The 22494-nt window shown below is 39.8% G+C and overlaps 2 protein-coding genes across 2 annotated transcripts; one reads left to right on the forward strand and one right to left on the reverse strand.

Moving 5' to 3' along the window:
* The first annotated feature begins 13285 nt into the window (after nt 1-13285).
* Nucleotides 13286-17140, forward strand: LOC119980721. The gene is made up of 8 exons (XM_038823515.1): nt 13286-13709; nt 13875-14412; nt 14541-15292; nt 15419-15912; nt 15958-16143; nt 16225-16519; nt 16906-16957; nt 17011-17140. Exons 1-8 carry the CDS (start codon nt 13286-13288, stop codon nt 17138-17140), a joined length of 2871 nt encoding a protein of 956 aa, XP_038679443.1.
* A 93-nt stretch (nt 17141-17233) lies between these two features.
* On the reverse strand, nt 17234-22127 carry LOC119980722 (zinc finger BED domain-containing protein RICESLEEPER 2-like). The gene is made up of 6 exons (XM_038823516.1): nt 21957-22127; nt 19789-19959; nt 18946-19682; nt 17524-18812; nt 17372-17439; nt 17234-17272 (listed from the first exon to the last, which is right to left on the reverse strand). The coding sequence occupies exons 1-6, from the start codon at nt 22125-22127 to the stop codon at nt 17234-17236; spliced, it is 2475 nt and encodes an 824-aa protein (XP_038679444.1).
* Nucleotides 22128-22494: the final 367 nt, after the last annotated feature.

Raw genomic sequence — 22494 nt, forward strand, 5'->3', positions numbered from 1 at the left:
GGGTTTCAATGCTTCAGGGATGCTGAACCCAACCAATCTGTGCTTGGTGAAGAATTTGAATGTTCCACATGACTTTGTACTACCAAAATTCAGTTTTTTTGATGGCACTGGAGTCCCTTTGGATCATTTAACGATGTATTGTCGGCGCATGCAGCCATATGCAAGTGATGAGAAAGTGTTGATGCATTATTTCCAAGATAGTCTGATTGGGGCAGCTCAAAGGTGGTTCAATACCCTTAATCCTTCGTCAGTAGCCTCGTGGGAGGATTTGGCTGAAATGTTTATGAAGCAGTATAAGTATAATGAAGAGAAGATCCCTACCATTTACGATTTGCAGAGCACAGCAATGAAGAGTGGGGAAAGCTTTAGGGAATTTGCCCATCGATGGAGGGATTTGGCAGCCTAGATAATTCCATCCCTTTCAGAAAAGGATTTGCTGAACGCTTTCATTGATGCTCTCCAGGAGCCTTATACTTCCAATCTGGCGGGAGGTGGCCATAATAACTTAGCTGATATGATACAGGCAGGAGAACGAGTTGAACGATGTATGAAAAGAGGTACTCTGCATTATCCCACCCTTGACAAACCAGACCCAGCTAAAGGAAGTAAAGGCAAGAAGGCTGAAGTGCATTCTGTGAATTTTGATTCAAATCCCGCTGTTTATGGTGCGCCTACTTCAGATTATCGCCCTAGAAGCAATGCCCCAAGGATGTCAAGTCCAGGAGCCTACTATAATCATAACCACACCCAAAATCCTTATCCACCCCGATTCAATGCACCATCACCCAATCAATACTCGCAAAACCCAAACACTTACCAAAACTTCCAAAACCCAAACACTTACCAAAATTTTCAAAACCCAAACATTTACCAAAACCCTCGTCCAAATTTCCAAAACCAAAGACCCAGAAGGCCCATTGAGCATTTCGATCCTTTGCCCATAACCTATGCTAAATGTTTCACGAAACTTCAAGCGCAAGGAGCAGTGGCTCCTGTTCCGGGACGGGTCCACCAACCTCCATATCCCCATTGGTATGATCCTAATGCCACATGCTTATATCATGGAGGTACACCCGGGCACTCAACTGAAGGTTGTTTACAATTCAAAAGGATAGTCCAGGGGATGATTGAAGCGAAATGGCTGGATCTTAGTGCAATCAATAAACCAAATGTCAACAACAATCCATTGCCTAATCATGAGAAGGAGGGGGTGAATGCCATTGAAGAATTTTGTGCTACAAAAAGATGGGTATCAGAGATTGTAATGCCGTTGGGCCAGTTGTTTAGGGTGTTGAAAGAAGAAGGATTAGTTTAGGAAGTGGCAGTGGATACGCCCGTTCAGCGTGGACTTTTTGATGACATAAAGACTTGTGAGTTCCATAGAGGACAAAGGGGACATGCTATTGAGAATTGTTGTGGCTTTCAGGAGAAGGTACAAGAGTTGATGGATTTGAAGATAATAAAGTTTGAGGTGAAAGGCCAATCAAATGAAGTTAATGTTATAGGAGGATATTATCAAGGGCCTAGGCCGAACCGTGCTCCGTAATTTGTCTTGCAGTATTATGTGGAAGATGCGCCACCAGTTGGGCCACTCAAACCAAAGATAGATCCTTTGTACAAGAATGACAAGGCTGTGCCATGGAATTATGAGGTTGAAGTTAGAGGAAAGCAAGGAGAAATGGTAGATAATATTTCTGGTGTCAGTGGAGTTACCCGAAGTGGGAGATGTTACACGAGAAATGAGCCAGAAGGGAATCTAGTAGTGGATCTTGAAGCTGAACGCAAAAGAAAAGGGAAAGCAATACCTGAAGTTGAAGGATCAGGTTCTATTCCAGAAGAAGGTATTTTTGTACGCCCAGAAGAGAAAAAGAAAGTTGTAACTGATGTGGAAGTCCAGGAGTTCCTGAAAATTATTCGGCAGAGTGAGTACATGACAGTGGATCAATTGAAGAAAACCCTTGCAAAGATTTCGATCTTGGAGTTGATAATGAGTTCTGAACCGCATCGACAAATCTTGATGAGAATGTTAAATCAGGCGTATGTATCAGACAAGATTCCTACAGACTCTTTTAATGGCATTGTGGGAAATGTGTTGGCCTTTTATTTGTTGTCCTTTACTGAGGATGATATTCCGCCTAAAGGGATGGGGCACAACAAAGCTTTGCATATTTCAGTCATGTGTCGCGGAAAGGAATTAGCAAGTATCTTGGTGGATAATGGGTCATCCCTCAATATTTTACCAAAGGAGACTTTTGAAAAGCTGCCGATTGACAGATCTTATTTAAAGCAAGTCCCGATGGTGGTGAGGGCATTCGACGGAACACGTAGAGAGATTATGGGAGAAATTGAAATACCTTTACAGGTTGCAAGTGTAGCTTTCAATGTACCATTTATGGTAATGGATATCTCACCAACCTATAGTTGCCTGTTGGGACGACCTTGGATTCACACTACAGGAGCCGTTCCCTCATTGTTGCATCAGATGCTCAAGTTTGTTCATGATGGAAGGGTTTATATAGTAAAGGGCCAGTCAGAATGGATGGTTGCTAGTTTGTCTAATAGTTCTCCTATTGATGCTCCGGCGGAGGGGATTGAGAGTTCATTCCAATCTTTTGAAATTGCTAGTGCTAGCTATGTGAAGGAAGGACTTTCTCCCTTAAAGCCACAAGTATCCAAGGTTACGACGAATGTAGCAAAATTTATGTTGAAAAAGGGGTTTCGCCCGAGAGAAGGACTTGGTAAGAATCGACAGGGAATTAAGAAGCCACTAGAAATGGTGAAACATCCAGAACGTTGGGGGTTGGGTCATAAGCCAACTAGGGTTGACAAGAACCGTGTGCAGGCAGAAAAACAGGCAAAGAGGTTTGCTCGTCTGGAAGGAAAGGAGCTGGAAGTTGAAAAGAAACCGATTTCTTGGCTTTATGGCAGTTTTGTTTATGGAGGGATGCAGAACAAGATAAATTTGGCTGATACTGGGGCAGTTTTTGGAAAACTGCCATTTGGAAACTCGACAGATAAAACTGGGGCAATTTTGGCAAATATATGTGTTCAGTTTGAAGACTTCCAAGTTGCTGTGGTGGAAGAGGAACAGAGTTCGACTGCTAGACCTTGCTTTGTCATCTCGCGTCCTTCAAATTTCAAATTAGGCAACTGGACCAGTCTGGAGCTCCCAGTATCTCTCAAGAACCTACAAGAGTAATCTCGAGTGCACTACCATCGTGGGCCCAGCTCACGGCCTTCGTTTGGGTCTTTTGTAATGAGCATGCTTTACTTTGCTTTCAATAAATTTTATAGTATGGCGATTGCATGTTCTATCTTTGTACATATTCCATTTTTCATGAAATGAAAGTCTTTTGACAGTTATCCATATTCATGTTTCTTCATTCCCATTTGAGTTTTTCTTCTCCATTCTCAAAACCATTTTTATTCACTTCTTCAACAGGATTGAAAATGATGATAACGAAGATGACGAACTTAATGAACCAGATTTTGATGCACCCATTAGCAATGTTGAATCTGACTATGAAATAGAGGAAGAAATTGAGATTTTACCTGAAATGTTAAGACAAGTCAATCAAGAGGAGAAAATAATACAGCCATATCAGGAGGTAACAAAAGTTGTTAACTTGGGAACTGAAACGGAGAAAAAGGAGGTTAAAGTAGGAGCTGCCTTCGAAGGAGAAAACAAGAAGAAATTGATAGATTTATTGCATAATTACCAGGATGTCTTTGCATGATCTTATCAGCATATGCCCGGTCTTGATACAAGTATTGTTGTTCACAAGTTGCCATTAAAACCAGATTGTCTGACAGTGAAGCAAAAGTTGAGGAGATTGAAGCCGGAGATGCTTTTAACGATTAGAGATGAAGTAAAAAAGCAGTTTGATGCAGGATTCCTTGCTGTGGCAAAATACCCTGAATGGGTTGCAAATATCGTACCAGTCCCAAAGAAGGATGGTAAGGTTCGGATGTGCGTGGATTACAGGGATCTTAATCGGGCGAGCCCGAAGGATGACTTTCCTTTACCCCAAATTGACATACTGGTAGACAACACGGCTAAACATTTTGCGTTCTCCTTCATGGATGGATTCTCAGGATATAATCAGTTCAAGATGGCACCGGAAGATCAAGAGAAAACTACTTTCATCACTTTATGGGGTATCTTTTGTTACAAAGTCATGCCATTTGGTCTAAAAAAATGCGGGAGCTACTTATCAGCGAGCCATGGTCACTCTGTTTCACGATATGATGCATAAAGAAATTGAGGTGTATGTGAATGACATGATTGCTAAATCAAAGGAAGATGAAGATCACATGATTAACCTGGAGAAGTTGTTCAAGAGGTTGAGAAGACACCAACTGAAGTTGAACCCCTCGAAATGCACATTTGGGGCAACCTCAGGGAAGTTGTTGGGTTTCATTGTCAGCAGAAAAGGTATTGAAGTAGATCCGGATAAAGTGAAGGCGATCATGGAGATGCCACCTCCTCGCACTGAGAAAGAAGTAAGAGGTTTCTTGGGGAGACTCAATTATATTGCCAGGTTTATTTCACAGTTGACAACCACGTGTGAGCCAATTTTTAAGTTACTACGGAAGAATAACCCGTCAGAATGGAATGATGAGTGTCAAAATGCTTTTGAGAGAATCAAACAGTATTTATAAAATCCACCGGTCTTGATGCCTCCAGTTGCTGGGAAGCCGCTTATTCTCTACTTGACTGGATCGGACAATTCGATGGGGTGTATGTTAGGGCAACACGATTCATCGGGGAGGCTAGAACATGCGATTTACTACTTGAGCAAGAAATTTACGAGTTGTGAGACCAACTACTCCATGTTGGAGAAGACTTGTTGTTCGTTGGCATGGGCTGCGCATAGGCTCAGGCAGTATATGTTGTATCACACCACTTGGCTGATCTCGAGGCAGTATATGTTGTATCACACCACTTGGCTGATCTCGAGGATGGACCCGATCAAGTACATTTTTGGAAAACCATCTCTTTCGGGAAGGATTGCAAAATGGCAGATGTTGTTGTCAGAATATGACATTTTGTATGTTACCCAAAAGGCAGTGAAAGGAAGTGCAATAGCGGATTGCTTAGCAGAGTAGGCAATTAATGAATCTCAGCCGATGAATCCAGGGTTCCCAGACGAAGAAATCTTGTCCTTAGAGATGGAGAGTCAGAAGGATCTGGGTAAATGGGTCATATTGTTTGATGGTGCTTCTAATGTTGTCGGTAATGGGATTGGGGCTGTGCTTATTTCTCCAGAAGGCAAAGTTACCCCGTTCACTGCTAAGCTTTATTTTGACTGTACTAACAATGTGTCCGAGTATGAGGCCTGTGCCATGGGAATTCAAGCTGCTATTGATGTCGGGATTAAGAAGCTTCAGGTTTATGGTGACTCTCAGTTGGTGATTTGGCAATTGTGTGACAAATGGGAAACCAAGGATGCCAAGTTAGTCCCGTACTATCGACATATCAAAGAGTTGATTAAGTTTTTCGACTGTGTGGAATTTGATCATATTCCAAGAGAAGAAAACCAGATGGCAGATGCCTTGGCCACTCTGGCAGCCATGTTTGATCTAGACCCCCGAGGAGAAGTAGAGGTCATCAAGATTGAGAAACGTGAAATTCAGGCACATTGTTTGAATGTAGTAGCAGAACCTGATGGCAAACCCTGGTATTATGATGTGAAGCAATATTTGGAGAAAGGAGAATATCCTTCAAAGGCTTCAGATAATGATAAACGTACCATCCGAAGGCTCTCAAGCTCCTTTTTCTTGGATAAAAATGTGTTGTATAAGAGAAGCTCGGGATTTGTACTCCTTCGATGCGTCGATACAAATGGAGCCAAGCAGATTATGGAAGAGATTCATGAAGGAATATGTGGTACTCATTCAAGTGGGTATTCAATGGCAAGAAAGATATTGCGGGCAGGCTATTATTGGCTTACCATGGAAAGAGATTGTATTAGCTATGCGATCAGATGCCATAAGTGCCAGATTTATGCTGATAAGACTCATGTTCCAGTAAACCCTCTACGGGTATTAGCAGCACCTTGGCCATTTTCGATGTGGGGTATAGATGTTATTGGCCCTATTGAGCCCAAAGCTTCCAATGGACACCGCTTCATTTTGGTTGCAATTGATTATTTTACAAAGTGGGTGGAAGCAGATTCTTATGCCAAAGTGACAAGTAACGTTATCGCCCGATTTTTGAGAAAAGATATTGTATGTCGTTATGGGGTTCCTGAAAGGATCATTACAGACAATGGCACGAATTTCAATAGCAAGATAGTGAATGATTTATGTGAGCAGTTCAAGATCAAGCATCATAATTCATCTCCTTATCGTCCCAAGATGAACGGGGCTGTTGAGGCGGCTAACAAAAATATCAAGAAGATTATTTAGAAGATGACGGAGAATTATAAAGATTGGCATGAAAAACTTCCTTTTGCTTTATATGGGTACCGGACTTCTTTGCGTACATCTACGGGTGAAAGTCCTTTTGCTTTAGTATATAGGACTGAGGCGGTTCTTCCCATTGAAGTGGAAATTCCCTCGCTAAGAGTGGTGGTGGAGGCCAACTTGGAGGAGAGTGAGTGGGTCCGAACTCGTTATGAACATCTAAATTTTATTGAGGAGAGAAGATTGGGAGCACTTTGTAGAGGGCAACTCTATCAAAGACGAATGATAAGAGCACATCACAAGAAAGTGCGTCCTCGTTGTTTCAGAGTGAGGGATTTAGTGTTAAAGATGATTCAGCCACCTCAAAAAGATCACCGTGGAAAATGGACTCCTACCTATGAGGGACCGTATGTTGTGAAGAAAGCATTCTCTGGTGGAGCAGTAATTTTGACAAGGATGGATGGAGATGATTTGCCTCACCTAGTAAATGCTGAGGTTCTCAGGCGGTATTATGCGTAACCAAAAAAAAAAAAAAAAACCAAAAAAAAAAAAATCCCGCTAGAGTGAAAACCCGAAAGGGCGCTCTAGGCAAAAATTAGGGACAAGAACAAATCCTGCTAGAGTGAAAACCCGAAAGGGCGCTCTAGGCAAAAATTAGGGACCAAAAAAAAATCCCGCTAGAGTGAAAACCCGAAAGGGCACTCTAGGCAAAAATTAGGGACAAAAAGAAATTTTATTGGAGTGAAAACCCTCACGGGCACTTTAACTATGGCCGCAAGTTCCGGTTGCAGATTGTTTGAAGAAAGGAGGTTGAGACATGAGTCTGTTGGTTGTTAACTTGTCTTTCATTGACATTGGTGTGGAGTACAGAACCGACTTGCTAAATGTTGGGTTGGAGGACAGTCAATTGGGCATGCACCCAAAACTGGGGCAGTTTTTGGTGCGCTCCTTATGCTATCATATATCTCACCTTGCGAGGGTGTTAGTTTGTTAAACAGAATGAGAAGTTTGTTGGCAGAAATGGAGGACTCAAAGGCAGCCTCATACGAGTCAGATTTGATCATTGTTAAGTGGGTGCACACCAAAACTGGGGCAGTTTTGTTGGAATCTTTGAATTATCACATATTTCATCTTGGAGAAGCTTGGTTTGTCCTTTCTTCCTTTAACTTCTCTACATTCTTGCACATATCTTTGTCTAAAGGTTTTTCGATTGCCACCCATCCTTTTCAATAAAAATGGTGAAAAAATTCTTTTCTGCAGTTTTGTCACTTGTGACATCTATTTCCATATCCCAATTCAATTCTTGTTCCATATTCCAAAAAGTTTATCATTTGCATTCAGTAATTGACGTGCATGGCTATACTATTGAATTTATCACTGACAACGTTTTGACAGAAAATATGAGAAGTGCATTGGGACATTACTTTTGACAGGAATTTGATTAGATTTTGGCATCCCAAGCTGGAAAGGATTTGAATGAAAAGCTTGTAGCCGAGGTAAGCATTAGCAGGAAAGAGAGGATTGCATTCATAAGATGCGCACAATAAAATGAATAAAGAAAATCCAAATGAATTGGCAACCTTGAACTCAAAAGTGGGCACACATGCAAATAGGCAAAGAAAAGGAAGAGAGATAGTTGAAGAGTAGGGTTTGGAATGAGTGACGACCTTTACTAATCAGCATAGAGAAGATGCATTGAAAATCCAGAGTCAGAAAGTCAAACTCTACAAAGAAGCAGATTTGTTCCAGCAATTCGCAACTGTACGCGTGATTAAGGATGGCAAGGCCTTGAGAGAACATGCATTCACTCATTAATGAGGCATTCATATTTGAACAAAATTGGTCATTACATACATCATTGTTGCATATGGTTTGTATTTTTTGTATTATGGCAGGTTTATACAGAAGGTACAGCTTGGACATAGTCATTTTCCTCAAATCAAAACATATCACTTGCTCGAAACATCTTTCTGTTAAGACGAGATTACAAAAACTCTTTAATATCATCTGCAAAACAAAAATCATTTTCAGCCAAGCCGGGAATGGCTACAGTGATCCCGAACACCTTTTCTCAAAACAAAAAAAATCGTTTTCAGCCAAGCCGGGAATGGCTACAGTGATCCCGAGTACCTTTTCTCAGAACAAAAAATCCTTTTCAGCCAAGCCGGGAATGGCTACAGTGATCCCGAGCACCTTTTCTCAAACCAAAAATCTTTTTTGCCAAGCCGGGAATGGCTCCAAATGATCCCGAGCACCATAGCCAAGCCGGGAATGGCTTCAAATGATCCCGAGCACCATAGCCAAGCCGGGAATGGCTACAGTGATCCCGAGCACAGATATCAGCCAAGCTGGGAATGGCTACAGTGATCCCGATCACTTTTTTCAGCCAAGCCGGGAATGACTACAGTGATCCCGAGCACAGATTTCAGCCAAGCTGGGAATGGCTACAGTGATCCCAAGCACTTTTTTCAGCCAAGCCGGGAATGGCTACAGTGATCCTGAGCACTTTTCATAGCCAAGCCGGGAGTGGCTACAATGATCCCGAGCACCTTTCCTCATCCTTCCCGTACGAAACTCGGTTAACTACACCTTTGTCTGCCTTTTATTTCATAAAAGACATACAAAGGGGGGCAGCTGTAGTAACCGGTTTCTGTCCGGTCGAAGAATAATTAATAAAAACAAAAATATACAAAAATGCAAAAATTCAAAATTCAAGAGCCCGTGTCATAGGCCCACATGCTTACACAAAAATTCAAAGCCTATTTCATGGACCCACAAACATACACAAATCCTAAGACCCATTTCTTGGACCATAAGCCCATAAAATTCAAGCTCAAGCCCAATACAACAAAACCCTAGAAAATATCTAGAGAATAAAAATAAATAAATTAGATGGAAAATTAAAAAGTGGAAAAGACCAAAAAGAATAGCTACCTTGGTTAAAAGAAAAGAAAAAGTAAGGGTAAAAAGGACAAATTGAAAGAACTAGGGTTTTAGGAGATGAGGTCTCATTCTCTTAATATAAAAGGGAGAGAGCAATGAAAGAGGAGGGAGCAGCCGCATAACAAGGAAAAGGGGGAGGCGGCACAAAGAGCCAAACAAGAGAGAAAAAAAAAGAAAAAGAAGGAAATCGGGAGAGGAAAAAGAAGAAGAAAGAAGAGAGAACAAAGCCGCCGGAAGAGGAGAGAAACAGATAGAAAGGAGCCACTGCACAAGGAATCTGGATAGAGAAACAGGGCTAGCAGAGGGAGCCGCACAATCAGAGCAAAAGAACATAGTGTAGAAGGAGAGCAAAATCAGGAGAAGGTAATCGACATATTATTTCATTCTATTTTCTTCATTATCTCACTGGTTCCATTTCGGGGTTTTGCTCCCGATTTTGTTTCTTTGAATATTGTGTTGTCTGTTTCTATTGTACTGCCGGCTTGAATTCTGAACCTTATGCTGTATATGGTTTAATTCCTCTAAAAGATACATGATTCCATCCCTGCATATTTTCAGTTTTGAAATGAGCTTTGTTTGCTTTCACTTTCCATACTAGAATCGGTATTGAAATAGTTTGCATTCGGTTTTGCTTGAATGGAGATGTTGGTTTTATTTAGATCCGTTTAGAACTTGTTTATTGCTTTGGTAAGTGACTGTATTCAGTTTGAAGGTTTGTGTGTTGCTATGAGTTATTGAAATGATTAAGAAGTTCTAAATGATTCACAAGTCTGAGTTGAAGCCAGTTTGTATTTGGTTTGGTTCACAAGTCTGAGGCTGTCTATGTTCTTGATGGTAACATTAATCTTGCATTTAGGATTGTACTCATGGTTTTGTGTTGATATGTTTACGGCTTGACGATTGTCCTTGGATTTATCTTACTTGGTGAATCAATTTAGGATCTGATTATTTTTGACATTAATCTTGGCGTATTTTATGGTTCTTTGCTTAATAATGTTGTTCGTGCAAACTTGATATGGAAGCCTCTCTCCTTTCCTTAGCTAATTTTGTTTGGATAATTATCTCGAAACTTCGAAATAAATTATTATGAAATGTGTGTTTGATTTAATTTGAATCTTGATGTACATATGAGAATCCCATTTGACCATTTTGTGTTTGTTTGTTGGGCTTGGACCGGGCTTGGGACCATTTGGGCCGGAGGACATACTTAGAAGATTTGGACCGGATTTGAGCAATGGGCCCCATGGGCAATATTCCAATTGTCGTATAATATTTGTATTTCTCATTTTATATTTGTCATGCATAATTGTAAAGTGTAAGCCTTGTAATAGTGTAGAAAAATAGTGGATGTAAAATAAAAAATGCATACATGATATTCTAGGATGCTAGAAGCATATAGAAATTAGGAATTTATTTTGTGAATGATGATTGCATTAGAATGCATGCTTAGGACTTTGATTTTTCACATTATGCCATGATGCTTAGATGTATGCTAGGATTATTTGAATGCCATGAAAATAAATGCAACGCGTTAGTCATTAGAATTAATCCAAGCCGTCTCACTTTAATAAATACACCAAGACTAAATTATGGAACCCTTATGTTTTGTTTAAATACCAAGGAGCCTTCAAGATATTGGGGTTCCATTGGCATTCAACCAAAACATTTGGATTTCGTGGACCCGGAAAGCGAATATGTTTTTAGGGATTAGGAGAATTTATTTAAGGACCCAAAGGGGGGTTTAAAGATATTTGGCCTGTCCGATGGGCCTTAAATGGATTCTTTCTTTTCTCATGAAGAACATAATTGTGAGTAAGGCTTAAATTGAACATTTCTCCTTGATTGTGGGTCCTTTTGGTACATCAACCAAGTCCCCAAAAAGTCCCTTTTCCAAAAATATCGAAACCCACTCAAAGTGGAATTTTTCATCCAAACTAAGCAAAACAAACATCTTTGGCCAAGCCGGGAATGGCCCCAATGATCCCGTGCATACCTCTTTTCAAATCATCCAAATCCACTCCAAGTGGAATTTTTATTCATCTTTGGCCAAGCCGGGAATGGCCCCAATGATCCCGTTCATACCTCTTTTCAAATCATCCAAATCCACTCCAAGTGGAATTTTTATTCATCTTTGGCCAAGCCGAGAATGGCCCCAATGATCCCGTGCACCCTCTTTTCAAATCATCCAAATCCACTCCAAGTGGAATTTTTATTCATCTTTGGCCAAGCCGGGAATGGCCGCAGTGATCCCGTGCACCTTTTTTCTTTAAACCACTCCAAGTGGATTTTTCATTACATTCACAACGAGATTTACAAAAACAAATTAGAGCCAAATAGGAAAACATTCAAAGGTAACCGTTTTCGGGAGTTGTAGGGTGCCTAACACCTTCCCCATGCTCAATAGACCCCCTTGCCCATTTTTCTCGTGGACCAGAACGGATGTCCAATTGCATCCCAAAAATCAATTGGTGGCGACTTCATTGTTTTTCATGCCGGTTGCTTCAGCTGGCGACTTCACTGGGGATCATGGTTGTTGTACCAAAGGGGTCGGGCCTTTTTGTGTCAGTGTTTTCCTATTTGGTTGATTTGTTTTGTTGTACATTTTTCTTTCAACATTTTGAGGAATCTAATGTGTTTGTTCATGATTGTAGATAAAATAACAGGTTTTTGGTTTCATAAAATTTGAGTGTTTGTTAAGGATACGGTATGATCCCCCGCACACACATCACCATTCACATGCACACAAATGGCCCATAAAAACCGAGTCCTACTAGTGATTAGTGAGGGTTGATCTTTGCTTTTGATGGATTTTGTCCTCACGTAAGCAAGGAAAGACATCCTCCTGGATTGACGTCCCTTCAAGATATTGGGGGATGGGCTCCACTTCCAGATATGGGGTGTGAGCTAACCTGATCCAGTGGCCTCTCGCGTAGCCGCGTTATAGTTAGATATGCCACCCATATGCACATTAGATAACCCTTAGATCTGGTTCAAGACCTTCAGAAGTTTGTAGGAACCTGATTTTGTTTAGGAACAATGGGGGATTCTCCTATCTTTAACTCTATTTATTTCCTGTACATTAAATACTCTGTATCTTTATTCCTCATTTACATGTTTATATGTACTTAATGCATACCTGTATATATACAATCATCAAACCACACATGTACATCTTTTATACACTTGCCATGAATGTGTTAGCCTAGGTTATGATCATGTCCATCTGTTAATCATCCATATATGTCCATATATACTTGTGTATCTGTTAATCATCCATACATGTTCATATATACTTATACATTTGCTAATTATCCATACTTGTTCATATATACTTGTACACTTGTTAATTATCCATACATGTCCATATATACTTATACATTTGCTAATTATCCATACTTGTTCATATATACTTGTACACTTGTTAATTACCCATACATGTCCATATATACTTGCATGATTGTTAATCACTCATACCTGTTCATACACATCTTATACTCATCCTTTTCATGCTTCCATGCATTCACTAGTCACATTCTTTGTAATTTGATAGACTAAGAAATTCCCCTAAAATTCACAGTCATGCATGAGCATAAAAAAAGGAAAAGCACAAGTTCATTCATATCACTGTCATCCTTATCACACCAGATTACAATTGCGAATTGCTAGAACAATGGAGAACGAACAGCAGAAGGAACTGATCCAAAAGCAAAGCCAGGAAATTGCATATCTAAAAGAACAAATGGCTATGCTGGTTACTCAGATGTCGCAATTCATGAAAGGAAAAGCAGTTGCAGAAAGTTTAGCACAGAAAGGAGATCCCATGCATCAGTTGTATGACAACACGGCAATGAATTTCTCAGGATATGCACCGATAGTCGGGCCAGCTCAGGATGGTGGATTTCCATCATTGGATTCCCAACAGAAAACATAAGTCATGCCCGTAGAGGTTAAAGAGGAAGAAGGAAAAGGTCTTACTGTTGAGCAATACAAAAAGATGGAAAAATGGATGAGTTCAATTGAAGGATTTGGGCCTGTTGGTGCTTTAAGCCCACATAAGCTATGTTTGGTGAAAGATCTGATTATTCCTCCTGATTTCAAGCTTCCTGCTTTTACTCTCTTCGATGGTACTGGAATTCCTCTAGATCATCTGACCATGTATTGTCGGAGGATGCAGCCATATGTTCACGATGAGAAGATAGTGATTCACTTTTTCCAAGAAAGTTTGACAGGGAGTGCAACTCGATGGTTTACAAGCTTAGATCCGTCTTCTGTTGAGACCTGGGAGGATCTGGCTAATTTGTTTCTGAAGAAGTATGAGTATAACATGGAGAAGGTCCCTACCATCTATGACCTTCAGTGTACTATCATGAAGGAGGGAGATAGTTTCCGGGATTGGGCCCATAGATGGAGAGATTTAGCATCCCAAATACACCCCCCGCTGGCGGAACAAGATCTGGTTAACGCATTCATTGATGTACTCCGAGAACCTTATACTTCAAAAATTGCTGGAGGGGGGCACGCAGGTTTAGGAGAAATGATCCGAGTAGGGGAACGTATTGAGAGATGTATCCAGAGAGGAAATATCAGCATTAGCGTCCCAATGCTTGAGAAACCAGAATATCAGAAGGGAGGGAAGATGAAGAAGAAGGAAAATGAGGTTCATACTGTTAATTATAGCGGTAATCCCACTTATGGGTCTCCTACTTCTGATTACAGGCCGCGAAGCAATGCTCCCAGGCTGTCCAGTCCATATAACCACTACCCAAACTCAAATTCCTACCTGCCACCTCAGCATTCTTATCGACCACCTCAGCCAACTTACCAACCACCTCATCAGGTTTATCAACCACCTCAGCAAAATTACCAATTACCTCAACAAGCTTACCAACCACCTCGCCAAAATTACCAAAACTTTGAAAATAACCCCAGACCCCGAAGGCAGCTTGAACAATTTACTCCAATACCCATGACCTATGCCCAATGTTATGAGAAGTTATTGTCTAATTCAGCTATTGCACCTATCCCGGGAAGAGGACCCCAGAATCCACTTTACCCTCCTTGGTATAACCCTGAGGTGACATGTGCTTATCACGGGGATGCGCCTGGACATTCAATTGAAAATTGTCTGACCTTCAAGAGGATTGTGCAAAATATGGTCTTTTTGGATGGTTGAATTTTGATGGGATCAGGAAGCCTGATATGACTACTAATCCTTTGCCAGATCATGGCAATGGAGATACTAATGCTGTTGAGGGTTCTGGTGAGTTTAGGAGGATAATTGCAGAGGTAATTATGCCTTTGAGTTTGGTGCTGGATGCTTTGGAAAAGGAGAGACTTATTAAAAGAGAGGAGCTGGACTTGACATTGAAATATGATGGCTATGATGAATTGAAGACTTGTGAATTTCACAAAGGCATTCAAGGACATTCTCTGGAGAGTTGTTTTCAATTTCAAGCAAGGGTGCAAGATTTGATTGATAGTAAGAAAGTAGTATTTGGGGTAAAGTCAGGATGCTCAAGTGCAGTCAATGTTATCGGGGATGAATTTTATAAGGGGCCAAGGCCTGGTGGACGGGCAAAGCCAATTGTCTTGCAGTACTTTTTAGAGGATCAATCGACTGTAAAAAGTCCACTTCATTCAAAGCCTGCTTACGTGAGTGATAAGGCTGTTCCGTGGGTATATGAGAAAAGTGGTCCCGAGGTTGCTGTAGATAACATCTCAGGAGTGAGTAGGATAACCCGAACTGGAAGGGTTTATTCTCGAGAGGAGTCAGGTGACCCAGTGTCAGATGCGGAAGCTGAAAGGAAAAGGAAGGGAAAGGACGTTGTAGGAACAGAAGAGAATTTGAAAGATTTGAAAAAAGATCATATTATATGTGAAGAAATTAAGAAAACAGTGACTGATGGAGAAATTCAGGAGTTTCTAAAGATTGTCCGTCAAAGTGAATATATGATTGTAGACCAGCTGAAAAAGACCCCAGCAAAGATTTTCATCCTAGAATTAATCATGAGTTCGGAGCCACACCGTAAAGTGTTGTTGAGAATGCTGAATCAGGCCTATGTGCCAGAAAAGATACCGATAGAATCTTTTGATGGGATCGTCGGAAATGTGCTCGCAACTCACTTGTTATCATTCACTGAAGAAGAGATTCCAGATGAAGGGATGGGCCATAACAAGGCATTGCATATTTCTGCCATGTGTAGGGGTTTTGAGGTGGCGAGTATTTTGATTGACAATGGATCGTCGTTGAATATCCTGCCAAAGGAAACTTTTGATAGATTGCCAATTGATAGATCATATTTGAAGCAAGTACTAGTAGTAGCTAAAGCCTTTGATGGAACTAGGAAGGAGATAATGGGGGAGATCGAGGTCCCACTGGAAATTGCAAATGTGACCTTCAATGTGCCTTTTATGGTGATGGATATATCGCCTACTTACAGTTGCTTGTTAGGGAGGCCGTGGATCCATACTGCTGGTGCAGTACCATCATCTTTACATCAGAATCTCAAATTTGCTCACGGAGGAAGAGTTTACATTGTTAAGGGCCAGTCAGAATGGATGGTGGCTAGTGTCTCAAACTCACTCCATATTGACGCGCCCCTGTAGGGAATTGAAAGCTCATTCCGGTCCTTTGAGATTGCTACTGCTAGTTTTGTGAAGGAAGAGCAGCTTTTGGTGCAGCCCCGTTTGTCGAAAGTGGCTAAGTTTATTGGAAGAATTATGTTGAAGATGGGATTCCGACCAGGAGGAGGTTTAGGCAAAGAGGAACAGGGGATAAAGAAGCCGATAACGGTATTGAAACAGGTTGAGCGTTAGGGGCTTGGGTATAAGCCAAGTAGAGCTGATAGGATACAAGGCCAGGCTGATAAACAGGCAAAGCGAATCGCTCGTTTTGAAGGTCGAGAGCTGGATGTCCCGAAAAAATCAATCCCCTGGCTTTATGATAGTTTCGTGTTTGGAGATTTCTTGGAAAAGGTCAATCTGCTCAATGCAGAGGCAATTCCAGGGAAATTGATCCTTACTCTTCCGGTTGATCAAGTTGAAAAGAGTCGAACTGGGGCAAATTTTGGAGGGCTGTGTGAGCAGTTTGAAGATTTTCATGTCGCTGTTATAGAGGAGGATCAGAACTTTGCTACTAAGTCTTATTATGTTGTCCCTCGGCCTCCAGGTTTTGAGCTCAACAACTGGACCAGTTTCGAATTACCAGTCTCTATCAACAGCCTTCAAGAGTAATCTCCATATGCACTATAATCTGTGGTCCAGCTCACGGCCACTGATTGGGTTTTTGTAATGAGCATGTCTTTACTTTATCTTTTGATGAATTCACATAGTATGGTCTTTGCATGTTCTCATGTTTCAGATGATTCTGCTATGCTTATCATAAATAAAAATCTTTGTTCACAATTCTCACATCTATTCACTTCATTTCATCTATCACTCCCAAAATTCCAAATTTCACACATTCCATTTTAACAGGACTGAAATTGATGATAATGAAGAAGATGAACCTAATGAACCAGATTTTGGGGCACCCATTAACAATGTTGAATCTAGGGATGTCAATTTTATCCGTACCCGGTGGATATCCGCTTATCCGCACCATTGGGTACGGATATGGGTGCAGATAAATGAGTAAAATTACTGGATATGGATATGAAGATTTTTATCCGTGCGGGTGCGGGTGCGGGTATGGGGGAGCACTCCCATTTACCCACTACCCGTTTACCCGCTACAGAAACACTTTTATGCAATAAATGGACTACCCGTTTACCCGCCTTCAAATCATTAGATAAAAAAAATGCTTCAACAAATTGAGCAATTTAATCCAACAAATTTAGCCATTTAATCCAACAAATTGAGTCATTGAAAATAAACTCCTTTGCTAGTCTTGTGATTGGGCATGGTTGTCGGTAGCTTCATCCTAATAAAAGTAACATTCAAAGGTTAGCAAATAACAATCAATCAATAAGCAAAAAGAGTAAATATATTTAATTCTAACAAATAATATAAATAGCATTACCCCTTCAATATCATAATCATACTCAACAGTTTGATAAGATGCATCCATTGGGCCCTTTGAACAAACATCTGGTAACAAAAAGGAAACTAATCAAATGGTGAACATAAATTTCATATTTCACAAATCATAATTCATAAATAAAGTTTCATTACCTTGGACTTGGAGGCTATTTAGTAACCAAGATTTTCCACAAGTCAATGCTTCTATAGTGTTCGAATGAAGTCGACTTCTGTGCTTACTCACCACTCTTCCTCCCATGCTGAAAGCTGACTCTGAAGCTACACTGGAGATGGGGATAGCAAGAATGTCCCTAGCAATCTTTTGCAATATTGGATATTTAAGTCCATTGCTCTTCCACCAAGCTAAGATTTCAAACTCATTCATAAGGGGCAAGTTTTTCTCACTCAAGTAATTATCCAACTCATTTCTTCCAAGTTCATCCTCATTTTGTGAAATAAAAGCTTCAAAACCAGGATCACTCCAAGAAGATTTGCCAGAGTCTCTGACCTTATTAAATGAGGATGAAGATTCACCAAGCCCATGATTATGATCTTCTTTGTCTTTCATATATCTACTGTGATACTCATAAAACAAATCATAACAAAGGGTTCGAATCCTAGAAATCTCTTCTGAAGCTGATTCTTTGTAAAACTTAGGAAAATAATATTCCATTAACTTCAACTTGTATCTAGGATCCAACACAGTAGCCACACTCATGACATCATGGACAACATTCCAATATTTATCAAACTTTTCAGTCATGGAGGAAGCCATATTTTTAATAATAGCATTTGGAGACTCATACCATTCACCCAAAGAAATCTTTATCCCACACACTATTGGAAAAAATATATTTGCAGTTGGATATTTTTTCCCAGAAAACATCTCAGTGGCGTTATGAAAGATCTCCAATTTTTCACAAATAATTTTTGCCAAATCCCAATCACTCTCACTAGGCAAACATTTATAAAGAGACTCTTTCTTTTTCAAGCGAGTGAAGACATCCTTATAACCAATAGCAACAGTAAGCATCAAATATATGGAGTTCCATCTAGTCTTGCAGTCAAGTACTAATTGTTTAGTACTTGTGATATGCAATTGACGTGCGGCCTCTCTAAAAGTTTGCTCTCGTTTAGGTGACGCAGTCCAAAATGAAACACTGTTTCTAACATTTTCAATGCAATCCTCAATCTCCGACAAGCCACGTTGAACAATCAAATTCAAAATATGAGCACAACATCGCATGTGAAATATCCTTCCATCTAAAATAAGTGAACATGCATCAAGCTTACCCAACAATTTCTCAATGATTGCATCATTAGTTGAGCAATTGTCCAAAGTCAACGTAGATAATTTTCTGTCAATGTTCATTTCTAGCATGCATTCTATAAGAACCTCGGAGAGAACTTGAGCAGTATGTGGACAAGGAACATATACAAATCTAGACAAACAATTACAAAATAATTAACAAAGAATGCATGCTCTAAAATTAACAATATACAAACCTAGACAAACAATAAAATTGTGCCTTAAAATTATGAAATGATTAAAAGAAATAATCAATAAAATTGTACCTTAAGATGCAACTCTGCATCTCCCAATTATCATCAATAAAGTGAGCCGTGATAGCCATGTATCCTTTTTTCTGGTTGGAAGAAGTCCACATATCTGAAGTTAAAGCAATTCTGCTACTGTTATTTTCCAGTATCTTCACACAATTCTTTTTCTCAAGATCATAAACCTTGAATAGATCAGATCTTTCTGTACTTCGAGAAGGAACCTTAAACAATGGTTGAAGACCAGTTGAAAATCGTCGGAATCCAACGTGTTCCACCATTGAAATAGGATATTCATGCAGCATAATCATATGAGCAAGGTCTCTCCTGGATGCATTTTCATCAAAAGAATAGTTTCCCACCGTAAAATTTGCATCCCTCTTTTTCTGATTATAAGCCAACAATTGCTGCTTTAAATCTTTAGTTGTCCTGAAAGCACAATTCTTAGTATGTGCACTCAAATGAGAAGTCCCATTCTTCATATTGCCTGAAAGCCTCTTCTTACAATAATTACACTCAGCCTTTTCAACTCCGTTTATCGTAAGTTGAGTAAAATGGCTCCTAGCTTCTGATGTGAATCTTCTTTTTTTCACAATTTGAACTCCACCCGGAAAAACATCAACATTACTAGTTCCTGAATTACTTTGCCGAGAAGAATTATCATCAATATTTATTGGTGTTTGAGATGGATGCCCACCTACACTATCAGCAATAGGTTCTTGTGCTACTGGATTGTTTTGTTGATCAACCATTTTCTGTATTTTACACCAAAAAATAAGAAAAAAAAGCTTTGGGGCTAAACTGAATGTAATTAGTAATTACTAACTAGACTATTAGAGGATCAAATGATCAATGGGTTACCTTGTTAGCAGCTAGCAGCACGTGCGGAGCCTGTCGGAGATGGACGACAAAGAGAGGTGGAGATTGGGACAAGGCAGAGTGGTGGTCCTGGTGGAGGTGTGGTCCGTGTGGAGCCAAGCAGAGAGATGGAAGACTGAACTCTAAGAGTGAAGATTGAGGAGCGGCTGTAGCCTGTACGTAGGACGGTAGGAGATTGAGCCATTGAGGGCTTCAAAACTCAAAAGTCATGGGTTTTTTCTTTTTCTTTTTTTAACTTTACAGACCTTTGAATAATTAATAATTAATAATTAATAATTTATGTTACTTTGCAGTGACCGAGTTAGTGAATAGTGAGTAACCATTAAATAATTAACTATTAATAATTTATGTTACTTGCAAATAGTGATTTATGTTACTTGCAAGTTGCAAATAATTAACTATTAACAAAGCAATTAATAGTTACTGGGTTGAGTCATGAGTGGGTTCCCTAAACTACATAAACAAAGCAACTAGTTGTTAATGGTTTCATAAACCCTAAACCCTAAACAAAGCAACTAATAATTACTCTTTTAGGGTTCCCTAAACTCCATAAGGAATTAAGGATCAATTCCCTAAACAAAACAACTAGGTGTTAATGGTTTCATAAACCCTAAACCCTAAGGGTTCCACAAACCCTAAACAAAACAACTAATAATTACTCTTTTAGGGTTCCCTAAACCCTAAACCCTAAATCCCTAAACTCCATAAGGATCAATACCTAATGGTTTAGGGCTTAGGGTTTAGGGTTTAGGGTTTAGGGTTCCACAAACCCTAAACCCTTAACAAAGCAACTAATAGTTACTCTTTTAGGGTTCCCTTGGGACCAATAGGATCAATAGTTCAATACCCTAAACAAAACAATAAGTTGACATGCTATCATACATTCATAATTTCATACTAATGGAATAGAATACTAATTTCAAAACCTGACTTTGGTGATTACCCTTCATTTATTGACACGTTTTGATGATTATAGGACTATCCTACCGGTAGGATACAATATGTAGCATAGTGATAGGATACTTAATGTATCCTATCGGTAGGATACGGTATGTATCCTAGTGATAGGATACTTATGTATCCTACCGGTAGGATATTGTAATTAACATTGGCATATTAAGTATTAACATTGGCATATTATTCTATAACCCGACCCGACCTCATTGACCCGACCCAACCCGTTTGACCCAACCCAACCCAACCCAACTCGACATCAAAAGAGGGTCGGGTGAGGGTTGGTAAAACACTAACCCGACCCCATACGGGTCAGGTGAGATATGTCCATAAACCCGACCCAACCCGACTCATGTGCACCCCTAGATATAATTGTTTATAAATGGATTAATTGTATTAGCGTAATTTATGGAGTTTGATTTGAAGTCCATGATTTGTGGAATGGGCTTTTAAGATGCACGATTATTGCTATTTAAATTTTTTAAGTTTCCTAGCATTAAGGCTTAATCTACGGATAAGCCAAAGTAGTTGTAATCTTTCTATATATTTGGAGGTTTTATGGAATAAAAGGGTATTTTGGTCTTATAACCAAGTGAAATCCTTTTGAGTTGTTATTATTTTATTGGCTTTCAAGATTACATATCCTGAGTCCTGACTTGGCAAAATATAGATGGTTAAATAGATATGCTGTTGATAAGATGGTAAGTTGCCAAGTTGGTAACTTATTCTTATCTCTTAGGGTTTTGCAGCTTTTGTTGGAGGCAATAAATATAAAAGTAAAAGTGTAAAACCATTGAAAGTTGAAACGACAGGTCCAAAGGCCAAAGCTAGTAAGCTACCCTCAAAAATCAAAACCAAAAGACTGAGTTGTCGTCTGACTCGTCTCTCACTCAAACGTGTTTGACACTTAATCTTCCCAACTCCTTTTAAATTTTGCATTTACTAATATTTCTCTTTCTCTGTATGATGTATCTCATTTCTCATATTCTCAATTTCTCATCTCCAACTCTCCAAGTCTCCAACTTCTAAGACTAACTCTCCTATATATAGTTAAATCCGATTCTTCCACTCTGCAGATCTCCTCGTTCACTTCTCTAGTTCTCTAATTTGCAGATCTCCTCTTTCACTTCTCCTATTCTCCCACTTTGTAGATCTACCGGTTATTAGTCAATTTCCCTTTTGATTTCTCTGCTAACCTTGAGCCAATATGGAGCCGGCGGTGCTTTCCAGCTTTCCAGCCCTTTGTGGCGGAGATCTTTGAAGTTCATCCTTGATGAAACTTTAGGAATCATGATCTCCACCCTAGGGGTGGAAGGCAGGCTTGTACGGTTGTACCACCCAAAGCCAAAGGGTTCTTTGTTGTTCATGTACATTTAAGAATTGGTTAACTTTATTTGCACCTAAAAGTGTGACAATTAATTAAGTGCAAATAACATTTATCTTAAGAATTTTGTATTGTTGGTTACTTCAATTTTTTTTTTGATTTCTCTTCATGTGAAATAATAGAAAAATATTATAAATCTATTTTAGTTCAAATGTCTGTTTGAAATTGTCTATTGTCATTTGTCCGTTTGATTTCTCTGCTGATTTGTATGGTGTCCATTGTCCATACTCCATATTCAGGATTAGTATATTCTATTTGCGGTTGTGGAGGCCGACTTGCTGAGGTCCTGTTCAATGGATGGCTTGGACGCAGTTCTGGACCTTCTGGTTCTCAATTCTCATACATTCGAG

This window comes from Tripterygium wilfordii, chromosome 16 (genome assembly GCF_013401445.1).
Source record: "Tripterygium wilfordii isolate XIE 37 chromosome 16, ASM1340144v1, whole genome shotgun sequence".
NCBI classification, from domain to species: Eukaryota; Viridiplantae; Streptophyta; class Magnoliopsida; order Celastrales; family Celastraceae; genus Tripterygium; species Tripterygium wilfordii.

Bases quoted from the DNA above. Each gene is read 5' to 3' on its own strand.
- LOC119980721 (XM_038823515.1), top strand. From the start codon at position 13,286: ATGCCCGTAGAGGTTAAAGAGGAAGAAGGAAAAGGTCTTACTGTTGAG. The intron at 15,913-15,957 runs GTGGCTAGTGTC...GCGCCCCTGTAG, and splicing joins AGGGCCAGTCAGAATGGATG to GGAATTGAAAGCTCATTCCG. The intron at 16,958-17,010 runs GTACGGATATGG...ATGGATATGAAG, and splicing joins CCGCTTATCCGCACCATTGG to ATTTTTATCCGTGCGGGTGC.
- LOC119980722 (XM_038823516.1), bottom strand. From the start codon at position 22,127: ATGAACAACAAAGAACCCTTTGGCTTTGGGTGGTACAACCGTACAAGC. The intron at 19,683-19,788 runs GTAACCCATTGA...TGTAAAATACAG, and splicing joins TGCTGCTAGCTGCTAACAAG to AAAATGGTTGATCAACAAAA. The intron at 17,273-17,371 runs GTAATGCTATTT...TACTTTTATTAG, and splicing joins ATGATTATGATATTGAAGGG to GATGAAGCTACCGACAACCA.